Source organism: Pseudopodoces humilis, chromosome 18, assembly GCF_049639895.1.
Source record: "Pseudopodoces humilis isolate 2021_Gansu_Grassland_sample_001 chromosome 18, ASM4963989v1, whole genome shotgun sequence".
NCBI lineage: Eukaryota > Metazoa > Chordata > Aves > Passeriformes > Paridae > Pseudopodoces > Pseudopodoces humilis.
In genome coordinates, this window is record NC_142217.1 from 10,867,823 (window position 1) to 10,895,734 (window position 27,912).

General features: G+C 40.8%; 1 protein-coding gene across 3 annotated transcripts; it reads left to right on the plus strand.

Annotated features, from left to right (window-relative positions):
- Window positions 1–1,583: 1,583 nt before the first annotated feature.
- Window positions 1,584–27,695, plus strand: EEF2K (eukaryotic elongation factor 2 kinase). Of its 3 annotated transcripts, XM_014252741.2 has the most exons (19): window positions 1,584–1,669; window positions 5,547–5,868; window positions 7,654–7,704; window positions 9,383–9,483; window positions 11,053–11,113; window positions 11,940–11,977; window positions 14,112–14,283; window positions 15,403–15,552; window positions 17,051–17,183; window positions 17,672–17,799; window positions 18,188–18,389; window positions 18,504–18,556; window positions 19,307–19,384; window positions 20,184–20,246; window positions 21,472–21,606; window positions 22,553–22,741; window positions 23,133–23,257; window positions 23,839–24,017; window positions 24,662–27,695. In XM_014252741.2, exons 2-19 carry the CDS (start codon window positions 5,626–5,628, stop codon window positions 24,769–24,771), a joined length of 2,211 nt encoding a protein of 736 aa, XP_014108216.2. In that variant the 5' UTR covers window positions 1,584–1,669; window positions 5,547–5,625; the 3' UTR covers window positions 24,772–27,695. The 3 variants fall into 3 exon arrangements, with proteins under 3 accessions (XP_014108216.2, XP_014108217.1, XP_005523005.2); XM_014252742.2 differs by lacking the exon at window positions 20,184–20,246; XM_005522948.3 differs by lacking the exon at window positions 7,654–7,704.
- Window positions 27,696–27,912: the final 217 nt, after the last annotated feature.

The window sequence follows — 27,912 nt, forward strand, 5'->3', positions numbered from 1 at the left end:
CAGACATCTGGCTTCTCCTAGGCCTTCAGAATTCATTTGAAGCCTGTGCTCTTCCCAGGCCCTGCCATGAAGCATCCTAACCTCAGCCCTGGCTGGGTGCTGCTCTCAGGGTGCTCAGCTAGGCTGACAGGAGAGTGAGAAATGAGGAGATGCAGGTTCTGGTGCTCATAAATAACTGCTAATATTTACCACAGTGTTTTACAGCTGGAGATGAATAGGACCTCAAGAGTTTTTCTGCACAATCACTAATGTTGTAAATGTGCTTCAGTTTAAACTCTGCACAAATTTGAGAAAAAATGTGCCCTTAGGAAGCAGCATTAAACGGGGACTCAGTAGAGAGTCTCCTTGACATTCTCAAACCAGGGCTGCAGCCTCAGCATGGTGCTGGAAAGTGGTGACAAAATTACAGGTACCCTCAAATTGCAGGTGCTGTTCCTGCACAAATGTGCTGCTCCCTCCAGTTCCCATGCTGAGATAGTTTAATTTATGTAAGTAATGGCGGGTTTTCCTGGCAGAGAGTCAGAGCATCTGCTCTATGTGTTTTTAATTAAATATTGGTAATCTTCCTCCTGAAGATTATCTCAGCAGCAGCAGTATTTTTCTGCTCTCTTCGGAGAGCACAGGGATTGTGCATTTTTCCGTCTGTGGTGCTGCAAGAGACCATCCGTCAGTCACAAAGGACTTATATCTTCCAGTCTCAGTTCTGTAACCCCTACTCATTGTAAAAAGCACTAATGAGGATTATTTACATGAATAAGGGATTGAACAGCAGTAAAAAAGGCAGACTCTTTGCAGGCTGCCAAGTAATACAATTAAGCCAGAACCTATTTACATTAATTTCCATGTAATTCATGAAAGGATAAGGAGTTTTGTTAAAATTTTCCACAAATTCTAGCTTGAGGAGAAGCTTAAACATGGGCATTTTCAACCCAGAAAACCAGTGTTTTAGGACAAATGCAAATGTGGGTGCTTTGAGGAAACATGGTCTTTAGAACGTGAAATGTGATGCATAATACTGCCATTTCTTATGGGGAAATGTGCAGTAGCGCAATTTAATTTAGCTGAAAAGACCATCCTGAAGCCGAGGCAGGCCCCGTGGTTGCTGCCCACGTCTGCTCCCTGTGCTTTCCTTCGGGGCTGGGATCTTCGGGGGGCTGCCGTGCAGTGAGTGCTTCCCATGGGAGCTCCTGCCTCAGGACACCCCCTCCTTTCAGCTCCACATGCAACGGGAACAGAAATTAAAGCAAATTTGAGTGGCTGTCCTGTGTGCAGCGCTCTGGAGACCTGCACACCCGCTGTCCTTCCCGTCCCCACTCACCCCGGGATTCCCTCATCGGTAACAGCTAACGGGGTTAGCTGGGGGGTCTGCTCAGATTTTTATCGGTTTTCTGACTGGAATAAAACATCTGCCAGGGTCCCAGCGGTGCTGTGCTGTGAGGAGGCGCGGCGGGGCCCCTGAGGGAGCGGAAGGCGGTGCCTTGCCAGAACCGCGGGCGCTGAGGGGCGGCCCCAGTGCCCGGCTCCCGCCTCCTCCCTCCCCTCAGCGGGCGGCTTCTCCTCCCACCGCCTGCCTTCCCTCCCTTGGCGGGGCGGCGGCTGGAGCTGGGTACGGCGGCTGTGGGATCGCTCCGTTGCGCGTTGCGCGGCGGATCTGGGCTCCCCTAACCCGGTAGGTGCTGTGGCGGTGCGGGGCCCGGCCCGGCGGCAGTGGGAAGCTGCCTCAGCGCCGCCCGCGGCGGGAAGGGCGTTTTTAATTGCAGAAAATGATAATCAGTGGGGTGGTCAGAGCCTGCGAAAGGCCGACGGGCAAGCTTCTGCGCGGGCCCGAAAATAACCTGATTCGTGGTATTGGGCAGCAGTGCTGCGCTCACACGTGAAGATTGGTGTTTCGTCCATTCACGTTTCCATAATTTGTTGCCTACGCTGTTTAAAAGTGCGAAGTGCTGTCTGTGACCGTGAAACAGCTGCTGTGTGCGGGGCTGACCGTGGCTGAATCCACCCTGACAGCTTGGGACTGCTCCAGGACGGTTCGTGTTTGGAGAATTCTTCAAATACCTCAATGCGTATAAAACACGGAGTTAATTAACAACGTGGGGTACTGAGCAAATGCTTACAAAAAGTCAGTGATAGATAATTGTGTGGAGTGTTTAAAGCCAGTTGAAATGACAGATCTATTAATAGCAATGGAAGGATATTTTAAAGTTATCTTGGAAGTTCCTTTTCTGTCCTTTTCAAGCCTCGTGTTTTGGATACTCTTAGTGTTGTGTTTATTTGCGTGCTTGGCAGCGGGGTGGACTTGACTTGGAAGGGTTGTTCTTGTGCCTCAATGTCTGCAGCTCTAAAAACCATTTGTGTATTTGAAGCCATGCTGTGTTTCCTTGCACAAGGTTTTGTCTCAAATGCTTCCTCTGAGTTGGTGCAGCTGAACTCATCCCTTTGCTTCATGAATTTTGCATGGTTGCTCTCTAACACTCAGACTAATACCATGATTATACCAGCTGTGCTTGCAGGCAAACTGAATGGAATTTGTGTCATGGTGTTTGCAGTAGTGATACACTGGAAGGGACTTGTGTTAAAGGCTTCTCATTGGAAATCTGTCTTTGGTAAGACAGCGTTTTCAAAGATAGACAGTGAGTTGAGAGATCTCTGGGTTTTGGTTTTTTTTCTTGTTTTTTTTATCACAGCTCTTACCTAGAGTCACTGAACCTGTTTTCTTGCAGTGTGTGGTGCAGATGAGAATAGACATTTGCTTTGTAGGGGTCATTTGGGTATTTGGAAAGCACAGCGGTTCTGTACTGTGCTACAGGACATTAACATAGCTAGTAAGGTTGTTCTGGACAAGTTTATGTAGCTTTGGGCTGTAGCTCATAAAGGTGATAATACTTTTTAAGGTGCATAGTCTGTACAGGTGCTTGGGTTAAATTTTGAATCTGTACTTTAAAAGAATGTTAATCTGAAAGGTGACTTCTCTCTTTTAAGAAAAAACTGTTTGTTACTCTTACAGGTATCCTGTTAAATGGCTTTAACTGATGTGGTATTAAACCAAAAGGGATTTAGTATTATACCAGGGACAGCTGGGTCATGCTTGTTTTAATGCTTCTCCACAAGACAAGCTGGGACTTCCTGCAGTTCCTGCCCCCTGTCCTGTGTTTAAGAGTTGCAGGGGGCTGTGTCTGAGTTGAAACAGTGAATTAGAAACAAATGGAGATGCTGCAGTTGTCCCTTCTTTTGCTGACTGGAGCATTCGTATCACTCAGCTCTTTGGGAAAAATTAAAGCAGATTTATAAGCTGAGGCCACTCTAGAACCTTGGTCAAGAGTCTCACTGCACCCAGCAGTGCTTTGTAACAATAGACACCTGTAAGAAACAAATCATGCTCTAAGAGCCCTGTGATGTGAATTTTCCCTGCTGTTTATCTGTGTTCACATATTTGCATGTTGTCCTTGCAACTCACCTGTCCCTCCTGGTCATGTGGTTCTTGGATATAAAGACAAGAGAAGGAAAGGTACTTGAAACAGGCATTGGAAAAATAAAAATTAATACAGACTAGAGCAGATTAAGAACTGTATTTTAAATTATCTGCATTTTGAATTACATAGTACTAGGTTCATAAAAAATGGAATAAATTTTCTAAGTGAGTTGGAGTGGGTAGTTAAAATTACAGGTTGTGTGTGATAGTGCAGGCTGGTAGGCTTGGTTCAGTGCAGTCTCACTCTCCTTATTGCTTAGCCTTAGGAACGCTTCTGTAATGGATATTAAAGATTAAATGATCAAAACACAATAGCACTAGCAACAGAAATTTCTATATAGTACAACTTCTGTGCTATAATGCAAAAGCACAGAATATAAGCCTTGGGATGGAGCTCAGGCTGAAGCGTGGTTATTGAATTCTGTTTTGAAGAGCATTTTACATGCGTATGGTTCTCAGTACATACACTTCCAAAGTAAACATCACAAGTACTTTACAAGAAATATGGTTCCAAGAAAAACCAAGAGACTTTTATAAACACCATTAGCTTTAAATAGTATCTGATTTGTGTGGTGATATTGAATTTACATAAGTCACAGAAATCAGAATGTTTGCAGTCACTGCTGCACAGACCTGTATTGCTGCTGCTTCTCAAACTGTCCTGAACCCCATGGTGTGCTGATGTGTGTGACAGCAGGAGCAGAAGGGAGTGCAGGACAGCACTTGGGTGTAATGGGGCTGTCCAGTGTTGTGGTATGTCCTGGATTAATCACGTCCTTGAAGCATAATTTGATAGCTGCTGGCTGTGAGTGTGACAGGCATTAGGGGTTCTCCAGCACTCAGTGCACACTGGTAAGACAATCACAGTAAAAATGGCAGTGACAGCTGAGGACACCTTCCCCCACCAGCTATGTGCTACTGCCCTTTCCAAAATCAACGGCTCCCACGTGGTCTTTGCTGGAAGAGCACTCCAGTGAACACTCCAGTGTAAAGTGAGGTGAGTTGGCCGAGACCTCCTCCAGCAGCAGTTTTCCAGAGCAGCTGATGCCTGATGGAGTGCTGGAATTACCTATGTTGCTGGCTGAAGTGTGGGAGTGCTGCCCCTCTTACAAGAGCAGTAACCAACAAGATGATGTTGCTGGTGAAAGATGCCACGTGTTAAGGCACTGTTTCTGTGGTGACCAGTTTCTCAGTAACTGGGGAGTGAGGTCTGCAGCTATGAATACATAGGACTATTCCTGTTTCATGCAGAAGAAGACTGAAAATGCAAAGGGCTGAGGAATAACTGTAAAGCAAAACTGAAAACCTTGGTTTGCGGTTGTTTTATTAGACTAGCTGTGTGAAAGTCCCCAGTTTTGCTGGCTGGGTGAAGAACTAAACAATGTGACACTTGGAAGTTTTAAGGACCCTGTTTTAAATTACATCCTGTTACTCAGCCAGCATCAGGGTTAAATTTTGAATATTCTCACTAATCTAGTTTGTTCGTGCCAGTATTTCCAGAGTATCTGTGTAAACTTCTACCTCTCCCAAGGGCTTTAATCATTCCTCCACCTCGTTTTTCAATGTGGTGCACTTTCAGCATCCTGTGGGCCATTAGCTGTATGTGAACTAAAAGCCAACTTCAATCTTGTGGATGGTGGAAAATTTTTCTGTGTTCTTCTTACAACACTCTCTAATTCATTTGACTGATAGTTTGTACACAATATCCTTGACTTGTCCTGAAAAGATTTGAAAATTTGACTGGGATGTTTGAGGTAAAACTCTCTCAAATTTCTGAGACTAGTGTTGTGAAACTCAGCACTTCATATAAGGAAGAATAAAAACATTTGGAGAAGGAGATAACCAAGGATAGAATAATACTAAGCTCCTATCTTCTCAGTCATTTAGCAGTTTAAAACCAGACTGCTTCTTCTCAGCAGCTCTAGCAGAGGTATTCAACACTACGTGTAGGTACTTGAGGATTACTTTTACAGAGACAGATGAAAATATATTTCTTTTCTGCCGGTGTGCTGACATCAGTGACATGCATTATTTGGTCTTTTAATAACAACCTCTTCCTTTTTATTTCTCTCACCAGCTTCTTCCCCCTGTTTGCATGTGCATTGGAGTAGTGGGTGTTCCAGTCCTTGCAGGAGTTAAACCAACCTCCTGCAAACATGGCAGACGAGGACCTCATTTTTCGTATGGAAGGGATTGATAATGCCAGAACGACTCCAGCAGACTCTGGGAATTATCTTGATGCTGATAGTGATGATGAAGACAATTATTTTATCTGTCCAATAACTGATGATCCAGTTTCTAACAAGTCTGCCAGTACCAAAGTAGACAATTACTACAGCAACTTAGCAAAAACTGAGCAGTACAGTTCAAGCTCTTCTCCCAGAAGCTTTAGCTTTAAGGTAAGTATTGGCTTCAGTCTTCATTAAGGTATTGGATTTACTTAGTTGGCATGAGACATTTTCTAACTGCTTCATCTCTTGTAACTAACACTTTTCAGTGAAGATACTCATCTGTTTTTTCCAGACCTGCAGTTAATTCCATTAAGCCAATAGTCTGACACTGCCATGGAATTGCTTACTGTCCCTTTCAGTTTGGGGGGGATGTTCCTCCACTCAGTCCAGGAGAACAATTCACTGCCAATTTACCATTTACAATGCAGTTTGTTGATTAGGAGATTCAAAAGATAATAGAGTTGGTGTAAGAAAAATTGTGGCCTGTCAGAAGATAATTTGTTATGAATTTTTCTAGTCTAGTCTTTAGTTAGACAAATAAAATTGTTAATTATAAAATTGTAAGGGTAAGTTTTTATGTTATAGTTCCTTCTTAGGGAGCTTTTGACATGTTGACTTTTGTGCTTGAGCATGAGGGTTCGCAGTGGCTGCAGTGAACTGTCAGTGTACACAAGCAGTATCTGACCTTTTTGGGATGAACAGCAGCTACAGCATTGCAGGGAGGTCAGAGGGGCTATAGCTTGTGATTCCTTGGCAGTGTGTCCTTTTTCACTCAGCTCCCTACACACAGATCAGGCTGGGCAATGGAGCCTCAAGTAACATCCACTCTGTAGTTTAGATATTCTAAATTCTAAATAGTTTGTGCTAAACTGGCATGTCTCTTAGATTTTCCTATATTTAATGTTTTATTAACACATTAAATGTGTTTTATTAACACATTTCTTATTATAAATATTAACATTTGTTTAATAGATACTCTAAAATCTCCGTTATGCCTAATGCATGCTTTGATTGTGAAAAAATACTGGGGGTTATTTCAGTCAGATAACATAGTAACACATTGAAGGTGAAGCTGGCTTGTCTGCAGGAAGGTTTTTACCAAAGGTGGTTAATAGAAACATTAAAAGGTACATATGCCTAAGGAAGGTGAGGAGCAAAATAGAAATGGGACAGATGATGTAGGCTAAACTAAAAGCTAAGACCTGATGGGGAGCTTAGTCTTCATTTGTGTGTACATTTTAACATGTAATAAACACTTGCCTCTGGGTCTGCAATGCAATTTCTGAGTCATATGGTCTGAGATAAAACTGATAAGGACTTCAGAAATTGCAGTTATTTCCTCCTTCCTAAGATATCATTTTGCTTCTGCAGAATGTTTGTACCTATGTTTTGGTCTCCATAATGTCTAGTTTGGAATTGTAACTCCTATTACAGATAAATTGCTTTGTGTTGAGATGTGGAGCAAGCCAGTCTCCATCTTCTGTTTAAGCTGCAGGGATGGTGATTTCCAACACAATGAAGGAGACAGCCAGGGCTGGTGACATCCTAAATGCCACAGCCTGGCCTATCAGAGTCTGTCTGTCAGACCTCAAAGCTAAAGAAAGGTAGTGTGGGCCACTGATTATGAAAGGCAGAGCCAGACAGAGAAGTTGCTGTTAACTTTCTCCTTTAAACAGGACTCAGCAATGTTTAATTAGCTAGTTAATAGGCAAGGCCCTTTTAATAAATACTTTCCAATAAAAAAATAGCTGACTTACCTCAATAGGTTTGTTCACAAGTGTTCTAAGAATGAACTTTAATTGGGAATATAAATTGAAGAGTGGCTTTTAACTGGAAATTTTTTGGGGTTTTTTTGGTTTTTTTTTTACTAACAAAGAGAACCAAGACTCTTTGTCAATCATTTGTCTTATCACATGTATTTTCCTACTTTCATGTCTCTCATGGATCCTTTAGAATGACACACAACATCGTTCTAAGCATGGCTCTGTGGTTGACCATGGTCGGGTAGGTTAAAAAAAAATGTCAACACCATATCTAATAGATCCATTATGATTTTTTATTTTTTTTTCCTTTAATGGATTTTTTTTTTCATTATTTTATTGTTTGGGAGGACTGATTGCCTCAGCTCATAAGAGTCATCAAGTCAAAACTGAAAGAGGTACCTGTTAAATGGAATAATAATATCCATCCTGTGTTCTCTACCCTGAAATTTCACTGTATGGCAGCCATATGCCTCCAGCAGGAGAAAAATTGCACTGCTAGCATCATTTCCATGAAATCCAACTAGTGTTTGTTTAAAGATCAGGGTACAGCTTTTGTGCAAAGCACCTCAAGAGATCAAGCACAAAAGTAATTAACTTTTGAAAATTATCTTGGAGAAGGAATCTACTCAAAGACAATTTGATACAGCTGATCAACCAAGCAGTTCTTGTTGCTGGTTGCTGTCTCTCCTTTCTGTCATAGGTGTTAAAGTATGGAAATTCTCGGGCCCATATGAGCTGTCATTGCATGACCTGAGGCAACTTCATTTTCTTATGAAATGTGTAGGACATCTTTCTCAACATGTCTTTTAAACTCTTTTTCTTTAATGTAGTATTGTTTTCATTTTGTGTTATTATTGTCAGAAAGGGGAGCATTTAAATTGTTTGCAAGGTATACATAGTTAAAGATGAAATTAAAAATAAACACAAACTTTAAAGCTTAGCTGCTTCAAAAATTTCCTTGATGCCATTGCTGACACAAATTTACAGTTTTATTTTTTTATAAAAAAAGACGGATTTTAATTCCTGGAAAGAAAAATAATCCCAAAATTTTAAAAGTTACTTGTTTTGCACGTTTGGAGTTCAGAGAGGCAGTAGTAATATCTCAGAGCTCAATAGTTCTTTATTGGTATGCTGCAGAGTGCTTTTTCTCCTGCTCACTTTGCAGAAGGCATTTGGCACATCACAGGATCATATCTCCAGTTTTCTTGGAAATATACAATGTGAGAGAGGGAGAAAAAATGTTAAGAGTAAAGTGTCCAAATTGGCTGCTACAGAGGGACTGTACTTTAGAAAATTTCTTTGGTATTTTTCTCTTGACTTGGTGAACACTGAAATAGCTACTTGTCTGGAATTGTTACAATAATCAATTTTTACAACATTCTAATTTTTTCTTTCTCATACTGAGCACAGTCTGGGACCCTGGGGTTCACAGAACTTCTTACTTTATCCATATTAATTACATTTTTAATGGACTTTTTTATATGCTGGTGCATACAAAACCACCATATGCTGCTAGGTATGAAAAGCTAAAAATCAAAACAGAAAAAGTGAATTAATATCATCTGGATGTGCCTTATTGCCATTTGCAGAGCATATTAGAGATATCTGCAAATTACCACAGGTTTTGTAAGTTGTATCTGGTATATACTGTGCCAGATTCTGTTCTCAGTAACTTTACAGTGGTGCAAATTGAACTGAAATCTGCGCTTTATGTATCTGAGCTGGGTTTCATTATAACTGAGACAATAAAAAGGTCAGAGTGGTCTTTGGTAGTACCTGGTCCCTGCTCTGAGCAGTGTTTTGGGGGCTTGTGTAGTTGCACATCTCCATAGCATTGGGATCCTGATGTGCTCTAGGAAATGCTGGTTTTGTGAGCTGCTGCTGATCATAAATAAAGTGCTGGTCTGTAACTTCTTCAGGAAACCTGGAAACATGCTATTGAGAAAGCCAAGCACATGCCTGATCCTTGGGCAGAATTTCATCTGGAGGACGTTGAGACGGAACATGCCACTCGTTACAGGTCTGTGGGTCTTCCTCCTTTGGATGCTGATATTAAATAGGTTTTTCCTGGTTTGTGCAAGAGCTGAGTTTGTGTAGTGCAGAATATCTGGCTGAAGAACGTCCATAATGCCTGAAGTGACTGGGTCTTAACTCAGTCTCCCAGTAATATGTAAATACTGCACATCATCAAAAAATAAAACTTTCAGCAAACCATTCTCACACTTTATCTCCCACCTAGACAGTATCTAGGATTTTCACTGTGTAGACAGGAAACAAGGCTGAGAAGTATTTTCTGGTTGATTTATTTATGCCATAAGTGTAGTCTAATAAGGAAATTAATCCCAAAAAAGAGGAAGCATGCTTAGTTTAAATAGTTTGGTAAAGAAAGCAACATAACCCTTCACGACTTTCCCAAAGATAGCAGTTTCAGTGTTGCTAGTCCATGCAGTTTTGTTGCATGTGGCTGGAGTTTAAATCCTTATAAAGCCCAGAATAGCACACTGTGGTCTACGTGCTAAAAGGGAGTTTGTCCCAGAAACTGGTTTCAGTGCTTTAACAGGAGACTTGCCAAAATATTTACTCTGCTGACACAGGTTTCTGAGAGGAAGGGTTAGGGGTTAGAGGTCAGTTAGTCACCACTTAGCATCAGTGTTTGGGGAGGCCTCCCTTCCAATCCCATACCAGCCATGCAGTGCTGTTCTTCCCCATAGGCTTCATCTGTAGCCCTGGTCAGCCACACAGTCCTGAGATAGTTTGCATATTTTTAAATACAAATAAGTGATAATTCTGGTTTAGGGCTGCTCAATATCCTGCTAAAAAGATGGCTCTAATACTCCTATTTTTACCTCTTTATTTACTGTAAACTGGGGTGATACATAATATATAAGGGAGAATATGGGGTGTCTGCATGCATGAATTACTCTGTGCAGGTTGGGGGAGCCAGGCTGGAAACAATCATGTGTTGATGACTCAGCTGCTGTGGTTCTCAATTTAGTTTTCACTGTGTTGGGAGTTAAAGGGGTGGGGATAAACCACAGTGGTACTCTTTGTATTATGACAGGGTTGTGCAGGGACTTGCTCCTCCCTCAGTGCAGTGTTGGGCAGTTCCTGGAAACACTGCTTCTCACAGCTGGTGCTGCTCGTGCTGCTCACATTCTCCACAGCCCCAAGGCAAATACCCAGCCAGAACCAGGCTTGTGTAAGCTCAGGGTTGGGGGAGACAACCTGTCCAGTGTGTAGAGCTTGGTGAGGCCCTATCTGCACCCAGTGTGCTTCCCAGGCATCACAGAGGAGGGTTACCTTCAAAGAAGATAAAACCTGATTTGCAGTGTTACAGAAGTTCAGCTTCTACTTTGGGATCTGCTCACTGACCGGAGGGTTCAGTGTCTCTTCAAAGAGCTAAATGTATTTCTGCTTGCCTGCCCAAAATAAGGAAGGCCAGAATGTAGCAGGAAGATTGGAAGCTTTTGTATGGGAGTGGCAGCAGCACTTTCCAGAGTCAGTTACAGATAAGGAAGGATAGATGCTGTAAATGGGAGGACTTGGGTTCCCTTTGCATTTTTCTGAGCCGTATTTCCTGATTTTGCAGGTACAATGCAGTTACTGGGGACTGGGTTGAAGATGAAGTCCTTATCAAGATGGCTTCTCAAGTAAGATCACACTGTCCTTCATGTTTACTAACAGCAAGTTTGTAATTTCCTTTCTGTTCCTAAATAGTGGCAGCAAGATGTTTTCCTCATAGAAATTTTGAAGTCTCAGTGCAATTCTTTTCTCCTCTTTTTCTTTGTATCCTTCTCTCCAAAATAGAGTAGAAAATGGACTCAGACCTTCCCTGTCAGCAGCATGAGGCATTTGTTCCATTCCCAGTGATTTCCCTTCCATGTCACCCCTCCCATTTCCTTCTGGCATAATTTCCCTGCCTGGCAGTAGTCCTACTATTTTGTGTGCTCCCAAATAATTTCTGTTCTTAGAATGAAAACCAGCTGAATTTTCTGTATATGAGGGTAGGAGGTGCTGTCATTTCCCAGTTAAGTCCTGGGGTTGGTTGTGTGTTGGGGTTGCCTCACTGTGCTGCTGGTTGAGTGTCTGGCAACTGGGGAGATGATGCTCTCTTTGGCACACCCTATACCGAAGCCTAAATGCAGAGAGTGTGAAGTCTTGTGAAACTTCTTTAGGCAGTCACATAGAGCTGACTCCCAACTAGGGAGAGAATTTAAATAGCTCATTTAAAAGACATACCATTTCTTCTCCATGGGATATTGGTGGGGGGAGTTCATCCAAATGCCTTTTCCCCAGATACCTACTTACACTACCAGTGCATTTTTAGTTTTCCTTGAGGAAATATTTTTATAGAGCCTGTTTGAAAACAGCCTTCTGCATGGTATAAAGGGGAGATTATGGTTGTGTCTCTTACTGGTTAGAAATCAACTTTGTGGAAATGGCAATGCTGGATTTTTGTTTTTTTCTTTTCCCCAGCCTTTCGGCCGTGGAGCAATGCGAGAGTGTTTCAGAACGTGAGTATCTGCCCACTTCATCTTTGTTGGCCTCCTTGCAGTATTTTCTTCTGTGACTGGAATTTCACTTAGATGTAGTGGAAATTGTGTAAAGCTTGACTCCTTTCTAAAAGGCTTTGCTGAGGGTATTATCCCTGCTTGTGTGACTCTACCTGCAGGGAGTGGGGTTCAGAAAGGAGAATTTCCCTGCATGTTCTACTTCAGCCATTCCTGGGATGCAAAATATTCATACAAGTATAGTAACAGCCACTTATGTGGCTGTTGTGTGCTAAAATATCTTAAATTTTTATATGAGGTCATAGGTGTGTGCAGTCTGGAGACCAACTTGAGGCCTGTAGTTAGGCAGAGAAAAGAGAAAGAAGGAAAGAATATTTGCATGGTACAGTCTCAACTGGAAAAGCCTCCATTGGTGAAGAATATTATCCTCCTAGAATTTACTTTGGATCACATATACCAGAATATTTTTCTGAGTAAGGCAGAGCAGGAACACTAACAGTTGTGGTTCCCAGAAGGATGAAGTGTGGGGGAAGACAGAGGAGAAGAACTTTTCCTTCCTTGGAGAGTGTTATCAATGTTATTGTGGGGATCAGTATCCAGCTATAAATTGGTGTGCTAAGAGATTACCTCACCCCTTCCAGGCTCTGGAAACCAGTGTTTCCTGGAAAACATACGTGTGTGTGTTTAAAAATATTCCCCCTTCTTCACATATGTGGAATCCAGAGAAATTGCACTTCATGTGTGGTTTCAGCTCTGGAAAGATAGATACTCCTGAAAGATGGAAATGTGAGGTTTTGAACTTGAGCAAAAAGGAAGAAAAGGAAGCCCTCAGTGCTCCAGTTTAGCACTGTTTCAGTATCAGTTCATGCTGGTGGCTCTGTTCCTGCAAAGCCAACTGGATACAGTAGGAAGTAACAAATCTCAGCCTGCTGACATTGCTTTTAGTTCTTGTTACTTACCAAATGCCCCATTACACAATATTTTGAGTAATGCCATAAACAGAAATTTGTTAGCAGTTTTGCTTTAACCTCTGGTACTAAAAAAGCACAACTTGAATATCAGCTTCAATATGTGACCATATGTGTCAGTAGTACAGTGATATTTCCCATCTGGAGCTCTCTCCTAGATTTTTGTAACTCTGCAAGTGTTTAGTTAAGACAGTGACAGCATTAGCTACCCATGGCCCAATGAACCACTGTGAGGATATTGACTCGAGAAAAACATGATCTGGCTTGTTTTGTGCAGAGGAGTGTGTTCCTTCAAGAACTGGGAAGGTTTGGGATCTGGCTGAAATTCTTACCTCATTTCCTTTTTCATTCTTTCCAAGGCCTCTGTTGCAGTGACTGTGTGCCCATCCCTGCAGGGGTACAGGCAGCATGAAGTTGCTTTGCCTGTAGGGTGTCCTCTGTACCAAGAGCTCTGCACCAAGATCCTGGCAGGGAGAGGAAAAGGAAGGAGGGGGAAGGGTTGAAAGTTTTGAGTGCTGCTACTAATTAAAGCACCTGCTTAATGCATTTGTTGGCAACCAGAAGATCCTTTGTTATCAATGTTTCCCTGTGCTACACACTACCACCCGCCTGCCCCAGCCCCCCTGCTTTGAAGGGATCTGTGGATTAAAGATTTGCTCATCAACAAAAGGGAAAAGCTGCATCATGAGAACTGACAGGTGCAGTTTTCCTGCTGGGAGTATGTGGGTTGCTGAGCAGTGACTGCTGTGTGTTGAGAAGCCAGCAGATTGCTTTTATCCCAGGAAAGGTTTCTCAGTTCATGTTTGAAAGGCTGCTCCCTGTTAATTTCTGCAGAAAATAATTGTTGACATTAGAACAGGTTGTTGACAAGGCACCAACCCTTCATACTCCAGATTTGATAGGAACAGGAAGGGAAAGGAATTGAGAGGAGGAGAAAGTTCAGAGCACAATTAGCTGCAGCTAAACCAAACAGTTTGGCACATCCCAGTCATTCTCATAGGATGTTTCATTTTCCCTTGTCCCCTTGCTGTGCTTCACGTTTCAGGTGGAATACCTGGTAAATGACTGCTCATCTTGGAGCCTTTCTCTGTTCATGCAGGCAAGGAAATGGGAAAGATTTAATTAAAATCCTTGGGTTTCCTTTCACCAACAGTTGATTTGTCTTTCAGAAAAAAGCTGTCCAACTTCTTACACACTCAGAACTGGAAAGGTGCCTATAATTATGTTGCCAAGCAATACATAGAGAGTGTGGACAGGGATGTTTATTTTGAGGATGTTCGACTGCAGATGGAAGCAAAACTCTGGGGAGAAGAGTACAACCGGCACAAGCCACCAAAACAGGTGCAGTCAAAGATCTTGCTAAGCAAAAATGCAGTATTGTTCTTCTATTGGATTAGTTTTCAGACATAATTTAGGGGGAATTACTTGTTCACATTCCATCACATTTAAATGCTTGGATAAATTCTTTTGCCCTTCTGTGTTTTCTGTTAAATGATAGCTGAATTTGAGTGGAATAAATACAGAAATTGCTCTATATTTCCAGTACTAGGGGCTGTGTGTTTGTGAATGTCTGACTGTCCTCAGCTGTTGACCAAAAACCAAAATAAAATGGTGTTTGTATTGCTCTCTTTGATGTGTGCCCAGCTGCTTTTGTGATAACCAGAGATGTCACAGAATTTATTGCCAGCAGCAGTCTCAGCAAGCACTTATTTGTTGGTGCTCCAGGAAGGTAGATGCTTAAATCTTGCACACCCATCCAGACATGTAACTAGCATTGAATTTGAGAAGAGCTGGAAACCTGCTGGAAGCCTTACCAATTTTAATGTCCAAAATTAGTGGTTTCGGTATGTGGGATATTTGCATTGCCTTCCATATGAGGGTTAGTTAATAACTAAATAACAGCAAGATGAGGTCTACAGTGAAGTACGCAGAGAGAAATCTACAAATCTAGAGATTTTAAATGCCATGTTGGAGAAAATATGGAAGTAGAGTGAGAGTTGTGGTGGTTTCTGCTTTAGGAATGTCTGTGGGACAGAGGGAGAAGGTGAGGCAAGATACAGAGATACCTGAACAGTAGATACCCTCAGCCCTTCTCTGAAAACACATTGCTTCAAGTGCAGTAGTGACTGTATGTTTTGCTCTCTGGATGCAGACTCTTTGCAGAGTACTCTTAAGGTACCCACAAGATAAAATAGAAAGCCAGCACTTACTAAGAATTTTTTTTTCAGAGGGGTTTGTTGCAGAAGTGAGGTGTTTTGAAGTGACTGCTTTAAATTTATGGAATTCCTCCAATAACTCAAATGCACATGACTCTTCCCCCACCCCCTTGTTAAACAGAAGGATCTTTGCAATTGTTCAGATTCTTGCATTGGGAAAGTTTTCACAGCTGGAGGATTCACACACACTTAGATCTGAAGACAGAATTCTGTTAGTCATTGTTTATCTTCTTTCCCTCCCCAGGTGGATATAATGCAAACCTGTATTATAGAAATGAAGAACAGGCCTGGAAAGCCTCTCTTTCATCTGGAACATTACATTGAGGGCAAATACATCAAATACAACTCAAATTCTGGATTTGTGCGAGATGACAACATTCGTCTAACTCCACAAGTGAGGCTTTGTTTAATGCTTTAGAGTGTGCTGCAGGGAATTTCTGGGCTCTCTCCAGAGGTCTTGCAGTATGGCCAAGAAAGGAAACTGCAGGCTCTGCAGTACAATGCCAGATTAATTTCTCTGTTTGCAGTTTGTCTGCCCCTTACTTGGGACCTGCTCTTTCAAGTGCTGAGTGCTTCTTTATTGGATTTCAGTTGATTACTGTTCAGTTGAACAAGGTTAATACTCTTTGGAAACGTTAAGCCCTTTGACTCTAATTATAACTGCAGGCATCAAAACATTTCAAAATTTCTTCGAATTGACAGTGAGAGAGATCTCTCATGTACAATGTACTGAATAGCCTTTTGGTGCCTCACGTAATACACAAGAGACGGCTGGTATCCAATCTATATAAATAAATCTAGTCCATTTGCATATAAAAATGTAGGTTTTTCCAGCTGCAGCCTCTGAATAGCTGAATCTGAGATTGCATACAGAAGTACAAGTACAGCTTTCAAGTGATTCTTGAATCTTGTGAAATAAATGTAAAATACTATTGAAAAACGCGAAGTGGTCAGTGTAACAAAGAGGTATTTTTCTGGGCCTTGAGAGTTTTGTTCTTTACATTTTTTTCCACTATTTTTAAGGTATTTGCAATTAGGCTTAATGTAAGCAGAGAATTTATGTTCTGGGCTGTCGTTTGTGCACTGAATCAGTTCTGTGCTTTCACAGGTTGGGAACAAAATGTTCCCTGGTATTTGCTGCAGTTAAAATGTTTGTCTATCACCAGCAGGCACCTCCCCCAGGCCTGGCAATGCTTTTTTGGAGGCCTTCCCAGAAGATTCCTAATATCTCAGCTTTATTCTAAAGAAAAGGGCTTTTTATACCTGATTCTTGAAATGTGTTTTTCCAAGAGCACAAATGTACATTTCATTATCTGATACACAAATGTAGACACAGAGCAGTTGCTCAGGGGGATCACTCAGAGGGGAAGAAGAATTTGTGGGTATGCTCACATTTATTTATGGGTTTTTTTTCCAAACTGTGGCAGAACTAATGCTTGTTGGCACAAGGAAGCAGTGTCCCAGAGATGCAGAGCTTGCAGATTCACAGGCCCAGCCAGAATGTTTATACAGAAGTTATTCTGCACTGGCTTCAAAGCCCATTGTTTTTCTCTCTGCCAGACAGCTCCCCACTACCTAAGGTGAAGTCTATAGTGGAAAACAATCTCTAGTACAAAAATGAGTTAAGCAATCTCATTTCCCCTGCCTGTGCCCAGGGTGCTGCTTTTCACCCTGCCTCTTTTAGCATCTCTGCGAGTTGAAGCAGGTTGGACAGACAGGATACTACATGCTTTTAGTCTCTCTTGCTGCTTTCATCATGATGTTTATACCAGTTACATTTTACTGATACAGTTATCAGACTTCTTTTCCCATTTATAACAGGGAAATATGTGTTGCTGTTTTCAGTAGATGAAGGCAGGGTGTTCTCAAACATTTTCTATGGTCCTTTCCAGGCCTTCAGTCACTTCACCTTTGAGCGCTCAGGACACCAGCTCATTGTTGTTGATATCCAGGGAGTTGGAGATCTTTACACAGACCCTCAGATCCATACAGAAAGTGGTACAGATTTTGGAGATGGCAACCTAGGTAAAATCAATTATTCTGTTTCACTAAGGGGTGCTTCTCTTTTCTTCCCAGCTCTGCTGAGTAGCCACTGCCCTGGGTGAGCTGACACATTTCTGAGGGCCTTGCAAGCAGCTGAATGCAGAGAGATAGGCCCTGTGTATTTTTGAAGTTCCAGGTGTCCATACATGAAGTTGTTCATAGGGCACTGCAAGTTTTGTAAGCAGGATCACATTTAGGCACGTTTCTCAGTGATGCAGTTGGATTAGTTTTTTTAATATCTTGTTCATACATAGCTTTCCAAGATTTTCCATACTTCTTTTACTCTTTCACGCAGAGAGAGTGAAAAGCTCTTAGAGGTGTTGGAAAGGAAGTGGGTTAGGCTGTGTGCTACAAAGCAATTTCTCTGTCTTGACTTTTTAGGAAAAGCTTTGGGACTTTCAGCTTTTATTAAGTAAATTGTAATATAAAATTTGAGTAAACCCTTTCTTAACTTTTTTTTAATGCCTTAGGTGTTCGAGGTATGGCCTTGTTCTTTCATTCTCATTTCTGCAACAACATCTGCAAAAGCATGGGGCTTGCACCGTTTGATCTTTCATCCAAAGAGAAAGATGCCTTGGATTATAATAAAAAATTGCTTGTAAGTGTTTGATGAAGAAGTGTAATTAAGCTGTATCTTTAACAGGGAACCTTGTAACACAGTGTATATTTGGGACCAAGTAGATCTTTGAATGCTGAAATCATGAGTTGGATCTCACAAATGTGATTTGATGCTTGTTGCAAATTGATCTCAGTTTCAGCTGATTTTGCTGGGAATGAGATGATGTAACACTTGGAATAAAACAAAACTCTGACAGTAAAAATTTCAGGGCTTGATACTTTGTTGCAGTGTAGAACTTTTCAAAGCAAATACTTTTGTATTCATCTGTATGTTTTTAGAGGACTAATAAGCGTTCACATTGGCTTATATAGCATGCTTAGAGTACACAGAAGGATTATTGACAGGACTTTCTCATTGATTTGCCAAGGAATCTGCTCAGACAATTCTCCGTGGCACAGAGGAGAAATGCGGCAGCAGCCGGGTGAGGACGGTGTCCGGGAGTCGGCCCCCTCTGCTCTTCCGCCTGTCTGAAAACTCTGGGGATGAAAGCATGAGTGATGTGGCATTTGATTCCCTGCCCTGCTCTCCCTCCTCTGCAACCCCTCACAGCCACAAGGTGGACATGCTTAGTGAGTGAGCCTCATACATCACCTCTGGGGGGGGTCCTGAACACTGGACTTGTCTTACTTTGGTTTGTCAAGCATGTTATCCTTATAATAACTGCAAATACTTTTTTCTCCTAGATTGGCCTGTGTTCAGTGAAGTAGATAACTTGGATCAGCTTGACAATAAAAGGGTGAGTGTCTTTCCAACAGAAAATGAGGTTGCAGCTGCCTAATGAAATGTCTTTATAGGACTTCCCAAAGGTTTTGTTCAGTAAAAGCACATAAAGGTGCTCTGCCTACTTTTTTTGTTGCAGATCATGTTATGTTTGTGCATTTGCTGGGTCTAGTAAAGGAAGAACATTTTATCTTAATATTTTAGTAGTCGTTATTTTACCACCAGAAATTTATTTGCATCTGGTGTATTTTAACAGGTACTTAAAGCACATGCCTGTTCCTCTGCCTGCATGTTGTGTCTTGGGCACTTGTGTCAACTGTTGTGGTATGAAAGCTAAAGAATCTCTATGGATTAGGTCTCTGCATATACTGGTACCATGGGATGTTAGAGAACTTTGCCTGAGGGGATGCAAGAAGTTTGAAATGGGCATTTTCCAGTGCTGGGCCTTAGTTCCAGGGGCAGTCAGTTAGTGGTTTATCACTGAAGCTGGGACCTATATTTAGTGTATTCTTGATTTGATAAAATATGCAAGTTCTTGATTTGTTCTAATGTATGTAAGAGAGAAGACAATCTTAGACTACTTTATATATCATCAAGTCCTGTTCCTTCTTACAGAGGTAGCATAATCCAGTATAACCAGTATATCCAGTATAACTATCCAGTATTTTTCATCGAAGCAGCAAAAGGCTTTTTCTCTGTGAGAAATGTCAGGCTGAGGTCTTTACAAAGTATAATGCTAATGCTGTTCTGTTCTTGACTTATGTAGGATTTTGAAAATGGTGGAGACAGTGGATATCCCAGTGAAAAGAGAAGTGAGACAGAAGATCTGGATCATAGAGAGAGGGTAAAAACCTGACTGGTATAGCAAAGTTGGGCCTGTTCCTACTTAAACTGTTTTTGTAGAAGAATCCACTTTTTTATACTTCCTGATCTAGATCTGATCCTGATCTAAACTTTGAAAACAGAGGAAACAAAGAAGTTCCTCCATGTTGCAGAATTACTTATTCATATTGAGAATGACACTCCTGCAGGAAAAAGATTATTTGTAACGAGTAGCTTAATTTCAAATCTTGTATTTGATTAGGTGGTGTTGTGTGGTTTTTGAAGTATTGCATATTGAATTTAAAAGGTGTAGCCATCTTCTTGTCATGTGGAATCCATTAATATCTGCTTTCAAATTAATTTACTCTCTCTACTTTGTATGGCCTTAAACATTACATTAACAGAGTTGTCAGGTTATAATATGGAACTTTAGAATTCCTGGAAGTTAGTTGGTTACTCCTCTAAAGTACAGATTTTTGAATAAATGCTTTTTGACCTGGAGATCTTAACAAGATATTTAATTAGAAAATAGGAAAGAGAATACTGCTTCCAGAGATACCACTCCTTTTGTCACCTCCTTAAGGCAAGGTATTTGTCATGGCATCTCCAGCTTAACATGGGTTAAAGCCCATGTGTGCCAAGTTCTTTATAATTTGTTATGTTTCTTAATATATTGTGATATCACTGAAAGAAAAGGATCCAATGGAAACAGTTCTGGTCATTGTCCCTATTAATTCTGTGGGGTAGGAATAGTCTAGAGGCATAACTGGCACACATCAGTTGCTGCAAATTGAATGATTCAAATCTTTACATTAATGTAGGGCCATTCAAACAACAACCGGAGGCAGGAGTCTGATGAAGACAGTTTGGGAAGCTCTGCAAGGGTAAATAAAGCAGAAATGTTCGCAGACTGAGTTCACTGCTCTGCTTGTCCTTTGTTCCACTCATCTGCCACCTAACCACATCACTGAGCCAGATGTTGGTTTCCCATCCTTTTCAGCTACAGAAAATTTTTATTAATATCAACTTACCATTCTGTTATTTCCTTTTATGTTTTGTCTTTGTTTTCTCATTAAAGAGGTACTGTGAAACAAGTTATCACCTCTGTAGCTGTCATAAATTAGTGATTATGCATGGGTTTCTCACTTTAAAGAAACTGGATTTTTTTTCTGCCTAACTAAATTATGTTTCCTTTCTGCACCTTAATTTTGGAATTCATCCTTTATGTTGTATGATTTCTTAAAAACATGCAGTGTTTGAAACAGATACACAGTGAAGAGAACTACTGTCACCTAACTGAATTAGGAAAGACCAGACCTTGTATGCTTTTCTGAAATATAACTTCTGTGATAATTGGTCTTGGGTATAAGCTTAAACATATAACCGCTGTGAAAGGAAACAAAAAACAGAGCTTTGACAACAATTAATAATTTAGTTAGATACAATTTTCAGAATTTCCTTTTAATTATTATATATTCCTGTTCAGAAAATTGAAACAGCTTTAACAGACTAAAGTTCTATGCCAGTAACCTTTCCTGTTGTGTTTTCTCTGTGTACCTGTAAAGGCCTTAATTGCGATAGGATTGTTTTCAGCTACTGTTTCCCACCAATCCATTATGTTCAAAAATTTATTCATTTGGGTTGTTCCTCTTGAGAAATGCCAGTGCATGCATCTGTCTGTAATCTTCTGCATTGTTACATGCCATTTTTCTGGAGTTCTAGAATGCAAGCTGGATTTAAAATGTTGGGAACTGAAATTCTGGACAGAAAAGTATGGGTTTATTTTTATTTTTTTTTTTGTTCATGGATAACTTCAGTGCTTGCAGTGTGACTATTCAGTTGCTTATTTTTGTAAGTAACATTTTCTGATTCAAACTTTGAGATGATTCTTCAAAGTGATGACGTTCAGATTAGAGATAGAGAGGTTTACTCCATTTCTTTAATGAAGAATAACCATTTATTCAGCTACTAACATGATTTTTGAAAGCTATGTTTTAAAAGAGTATTTACTACAATGTAGCAATATAAATAGAGGCTTTGATTCCTGGATGGTAATATGGATGGGAATTTTAATTTTGAATATAAATAATAGTATATTTTGTATTTCAGATCAGTGTGGAGAAATGGAATCTTTACAACTCTTCCAGAGTCCATGTCCACAGACCGTCCTGTGTTGCCCAAGAAATTCAGAGGCTCAATGCACTAGAACTTGAAAAGAAAATTGGGAAGTCAGTCCTTGGAAAGGTAGGATGGGTCTGCTGATATTGTTTTATCCAACAAGAAGCATCTTGTATTTATTACTTATATAGAGATGTTCCCCTGCTTGCATTTGTTTGTGCAGTTGAAAATAACACATCTATACCTTTCTGTCACCTATCCATGTTCTATAAGGAACATTTGAGTTCAGGAACCCATGAATTCCATCTGCTTTTGGCCTTGCAACATCTGGGCTCCTTTGGGGGGAATCCTGCTGCTGTTAGTCTGCCTTTCCAGAGGCATCACACAGGGAAGATTCAGTGGGATGGGTGTGATGTGCCTGACCGACAAACCTGCACACAGGCAAAGCTAAGGTCCTGAAAACTGGACTGACTCTTTTTACTCCAGACTATTTCCAGATAATGCAAATGTGAATTAAGTTTGGGGTTATGTATGGCCTTAAGCCCACTCCTAAAACATGATGTAAATCTTTCTGAACATTCTGGGAGCCTTAGGTATTCTCAAACCTCTTGGTGTAGGAAGAAACCTATTTTTCACAGAATCTTTTAGGTTAGAAAAGACCTCTAATTTCATCAAGTCTGACCTCTGACCAATCATCACCTTCTCAACTGGACCATAACACTAAGTGCCATGTCCAGTTGTTTCTTGAACACCTTCAGGAGCAGTGATTCCACTACTTCCCTGGGCAATCCATTCCAGTGTTTAACAACCCTACCCATGAAGAAATTCTTCCTGATGTCCAGCCTGGATGTCCCTTGGTGCAGCTTGAGGCTCTCATCCTATCACCAGCTGCTTGAGAGAAGTTGCTCACCCCCATCTTGCTAGAACCTTCTTTCAGATAACTGTAGAGAGTACTAAGGCTTCCCCTGAGCCTCCTCTTACTCCAGACCATGCCTCTGACCCCTGAGCAGAAGGGTTTTAAAGGTTCAGATCCCTACATCATCCTGTGTCTCTCCTGTGCAATTGTGTCCAGGTTCACCTGGCCATGGTTCGCTATCATGAAGCTGGCCGCTTTTGTGAGAAGGACAAGGAGTGGGATCAGGAGTCAGCCCTGTTCCACCTGGAGCATGCTGCAGACTGCGGGGAGCTGGAAGCCATCGTTGGGTTAGGCCTCATGTGCTCTCAGCTGCCACATCACATTCTTTCTGAGGTCACTCTCGAGGTATGGAAAATGCCAAAAAGCAGAATTGTGGTCCATTGTAAAAGTAACATAAGAATAGCAGGAAATGGAGATGAAACAAAAAACATAGTTAGGTGTTCTGTAGCCTCTTCAGAGAAAATAGATTACTTTGTAATTAAGGATTTGGACAAAACAGCAAAAAATGCTGCCTCTTTCTGGTTTTGCCAAGCAAATGACTGCATGCCTTTGGGAAGCTTTTGAAGCCACCTTTACTGTTCAGCTGCTTTGTTTCTTGTGGCTATGCCAATTTCTCCGACATACTAAATACTTATTTACTTATTATTTATGACTTTGAGAAACTGCATTTAATGGTAGAGGGATGAAGGGATGGTTTTAAAAACATGGATTTTAAAGGTTTTGGTTCTTTTACTAGGATACAAAGGAGAACAGAAATAAAGGATTTAACTACTTACTGAGAGCAGCGGAAGCTGGAGACCGGCCTTCCATGATTCTGGTAGCAAGAGCTTATGATACAGGTGTCAATCTTGGTGCAGACAGGTACTGTGCATTGCTAAGTAAGTTAACTTGGTGGTACTTCACTGAGGGAAGGCTGGGACAATGATTTTTCTGCTTTCGTATTTTTGCATGTCTTTCTTATTTACATGAGTTTTCTGTTTTGCACAACAGTGATACTCTTTAAATTTCTCACTGTCAAATAACATTAAACTTCTAATTGAAGTTCACTGAGCATTCTTAGAATGTGCAGAATAACTGATTTTAAAGTATTTATGAAACAAGACTCTGCAGCTTTAGTTTTTTTCCTAAATTGGTTACGCTCACAAATATAAATGCCAGACCAAAACCATACAACTGGTAATGAAGTTCAGACTCTGGAGTTCAGCAAAACACTTCAGTCTGATACTTTCTTTTGTAATTCCTGCATAAAGTGACCCCAGCCTCACATTTTGCAGCAGTGACCTAATGCTGCAGTGCCATTAGTGAGTCTCCATGAGAACATTTGCTATCTTGGAGAGCATCAGGGCTCTGAGAAGCCAGTACAAAATTGGATGCTGAATCTCCAATGCAAAGTATGTTTGTTTCATAAGGGAACCATCTTCAGAAGTTATTTTTGACTGCAGAGCCCAGAATTGGAAGGAGGCACTGCACTGGTACAACGCTGCACTGAACATGACCGACTACGATGAGGGAGGTGAATATGATGGCACTCAGGATGAGCCCCGGTATTTGCTCCTAGCCAGGGAAGCAGAGATGTTAATGATGGGAGGGTTCAGCCTGGATAAGGATCCACAGAGATCAGGTGAGGCCTCATTTTGTTTCTGTTATCGCTAATCTTGCTTTTCCTTCTCTTCTCTCCCAGCATGTACCCCAAAAATGTGTGAATTCTTGCTTCAGCTGTTACAAAACATAGATTCAATACCTTCAGATTTAATGATGCTGGGTGTAACAAGGCTGGTAACAGTGAAAGAAGAGATCTTGGCAGGGACAGGGTAGTGGGTGGTGCCAGGTCCAATCTGCACATTGAGTCACTGCCAGGCAACCTTCACTCCCTCTGAGGTTGCTCTTCTGGGTCACTCCCCTGAGCTGCAGGTTGCTGCTTGTAGCTTGGGTTACAGCTATGACTCCCAGGCCCTACACAACAGTCTCTTAGTTGCTGTGTAACCTACATGCTAGATGTCTGTCTTGGGGGCCTCCTACAGGCTGGTCCCGTTTCCACTCCTTCCAAATACATTGGGGAGCCATCAGCAGCCAGTTGTATAACTTCCAACTTGAAGAGCAGAGGCCAGATTCCCAGCTGATGTAACTCTGACACAGTTAAAACACACCCATGCATCCGGCCCAGCAGTTTGACCTCAATTTCTCCCTTTGTCCTTTATTTGCTTCAGGCTAAAGCCATGTTCTTTCTTTACTCTGTCAACATAACTGATGCTGTTTCCTCTCTAGGTGAGCTTTACACAGAAGCAGCAGAAGCAGCCATGGAAGCCATGAAGGGCAGACTGGCAAATCAGTACTACCAAAAAGCAGAAGAGGCTTGGGCGATGATGGAAGAATGACACTGAAATTAAGCAGTTCTTGTATATAATTTTTTTATAGACTCGCTGCATTTGCAGCTAAAAAGATGTATTTTTATGTGATGTTACCAGGTTGATTTTTTTTCATATTTTAGTTTTGGTTGCTTTTTTTTTTTTTTTTGAGGGTAGAAATCTAAATGAAGTAGTATGTAGAGTGCTATAGCATACTTCGTGTTTTAAAGCTGTAATACACACACACTTGGACATTTTATACTTTTTTTATTGTTATAACTGAGGGGCCTAGTTTTTTTGACAAAAGAAAATGAGGCCTTACTGTTTAGGTTTTACATGTCCTGTTTTTTATACAGCAGTCATCAGTGTGTTTACATTTTTCTTCTCCTCCCCGCATACAGAAAAACGTTTTCCTAAATTATCAGCATTTCTTCATCATTTTTGGTGTATCTCATCAAATTTGCACATGAACGTAAATTTTCAGTTTATGGATGCAGCTACTGATGTTAATAAGTAGTCCTGTTCTATTTTGCTGACAGTGTTGGACACTTATTCTTAAATGAGTTTCAGATGGAATCCTTAGTTTGGGAGGGATAGGGAAGACAATTCAGATTGGCAGTGAGGATATTCAGAGTGGAATGTTTTATTCATTACCAGCATTGCATATTATACCATTAGAAAATCATTCATATTCATGGTGAGGTGAGGCATCCAGCTACCTTTCCCATTTTCACATTTTGCACCATATAAAAGTTTAGTTGTATAAAATTCTACTGATCTTATATTTATCCAATCATGTACAGTAGCAAGATTTGTAATATATGGGTAATTTGAAGTTAGTTTTACAATGGCATCTCAAATCTCAATGAAGCTAGATCATCTCACTTAAAATGAGAACACATTTTCCACCATTTCCAGATGGATGTTTGAAGAAGTTAGGAGATGTTGATTCACTTATTACTATGTACAGAAAACAATTTATATGGTTTAAGTATATTTTAAAATGGTATTTTATCTGCAAATGCCATTTAGAGAAGAATTTCTGGTTACAAATGGAAAACAGCATTATCCCCAAACACTTGAATTTGTGTCCTCTTTGCCTAATCCTAGCCAGTGAGGGGAGGACAAGTACCTGGTGGTGGTTGAATTATCCTTGCATACAGAGAAGTTTCTTCAAATCCAGTCTGTTATTCCAAAGCTGCTGTGCCATCTATATGGATAGTACAGAAGCTATTCCTATTCCTTGATTGTGGTTAACAGTCATTTTGCAGGAGATTTAAGATGGAAGCTTCTGCCTCCTTGGCCTTGCAGTCTCCTAAGGTGTAAATTGATGTGCACAAAGGGCAGACAAACCCTGTGAAGTGCTGAATAACCTGTAATGCTCATCACTTCAGCCAAGCTCTTAAAAGCAGGGGTAAAGCTGAGAAGGCTATGATATGATGCAGGATTGATTAGGATTTCTCACATGCCTAGCCAAGGAATATTAATTTCTTGTAAAATGCATAAAACTGTTCAGGGAACAGAAATCATTCTTCCTTTCCTGTACAAGTGCCTGTCACTGGAATCACATTTGTTCCCATTTTTTCTTTTTTATGACAAAAGGATCTTGAATTGCTGTTTAGACAGTATCCAAGGGTCATGTCAGTAACAACTGCCACTGTCTGAAAGAGTGGTGGTTAATGGAAGATTTGAATCCTTTCTAGGAGGGAAGGGAAAGTTACCCTTGGATGTTGTGCTTCTGGCTGGTGCTGTAACCACCAGGCATTTGTTGCTGTGAGCAGCCTTGCAACACATGGCAACATCTCTTTTTGTAGATTGCAGAGGTTGTGGGAAAGTAGAGCCCATGGCCTTTTTCTGTTTTGAGAGTGAAGGTGAAGCTCTTCACCCGTTAGTGGAGGAATGTCTCTTTTCTAGATTTCAGCTGGTCTTAGGTAGTGAGGTATTAAAACAACCAGATTTTTGAATCTAATATTTTTTGTACCTAACATGCTGAAATAGAACCAGAGGGCTGCAATTCAGATGAATGTTTTCAGTGCCTATCCAAAGTTCTACTTTAGATGCCTAAAGGCTCTCTGGGATGTGGCCTTTTTTGCTATTGCAGTTCAGTTCATAGCATTAAGGAATCAGCTGTCAATGAAAGGTGACACAACTCACCTCTGAAGACAGTTGAATTGTCTGTTTTGTGCAGAACCTATACAACAAAATCAGACAAAAGGATTTGTTTCCCTCATAAGGTGTTGATGCCAAATCTTTGAGATTTTCCTTGAGAAGGAAGCATGTGTGACACCACCACTAACCATGTAGACAGGAGATTGAAGGTGTCTGTCCAAAATGTGCATGCAAAGGATGTAGAGGATAATTATTGACACTTTTTTGGTGTAGTTTAATTTGCTAAATTCAGTAGTTGCTAAAGTTGCTGACAGCTCTGTGTAGATCTGGTATGTAAATGTGCACACAACTCAGTACAAAAATTATTATGGTTAATTCTTTGTTCACAAATACTAATTTTTGGTGATGAAGACTACTTTCTGTCCTAAGGTGTATAAGATGATTTAGCCACACAATAAAGGGGAATGTCAATAATATGAAAATGGAAATTGTTTACAGAAATAATTGCAACTTATTCTGTGACATTCTTTTGAAGGGAAAAACTGTATATTTTAAAGACTTTTGCAATGATATTGCTTTATGCTGTATTTTTAATCTATTCACAATGAATAAATAAAAATAAGTATTTTTTAAAAACATGAAAATAAATCTGAGGCTCAGCCTGCCAGAACTTACCTGGGTTCAGTGTTTCCAGATGTCAGTGGGAATATTGCTTGGGTAAGGACAGTGAGATGGAAGCCTTTGTATGTCAGACAAGCAAATACTGCTTGCCTGTATCACTTAGTCCTCTCATTCACTTTGTCTGGGTTCATTCTGGCTAGTCAATAAAAATGTTCTTTTTGTCACTTTTCTCAGTAGATTTTTTACTCATTGCTGTGGGAGTTTGCTTTTGTTTTGTTTGGTTTTTTTCTTTATAAATTGCCAAAAATTCAATCCTACTATTGCAAGCTTCCAGAAATCCTCTGTGTTGTTATTGTGTCATTCTATTCCCGATTTCATTCCCTTTCAACAGTCAGAAGTAACTAACTGGGAGGAAATTATTAGATGTGTAGCAACAAAATC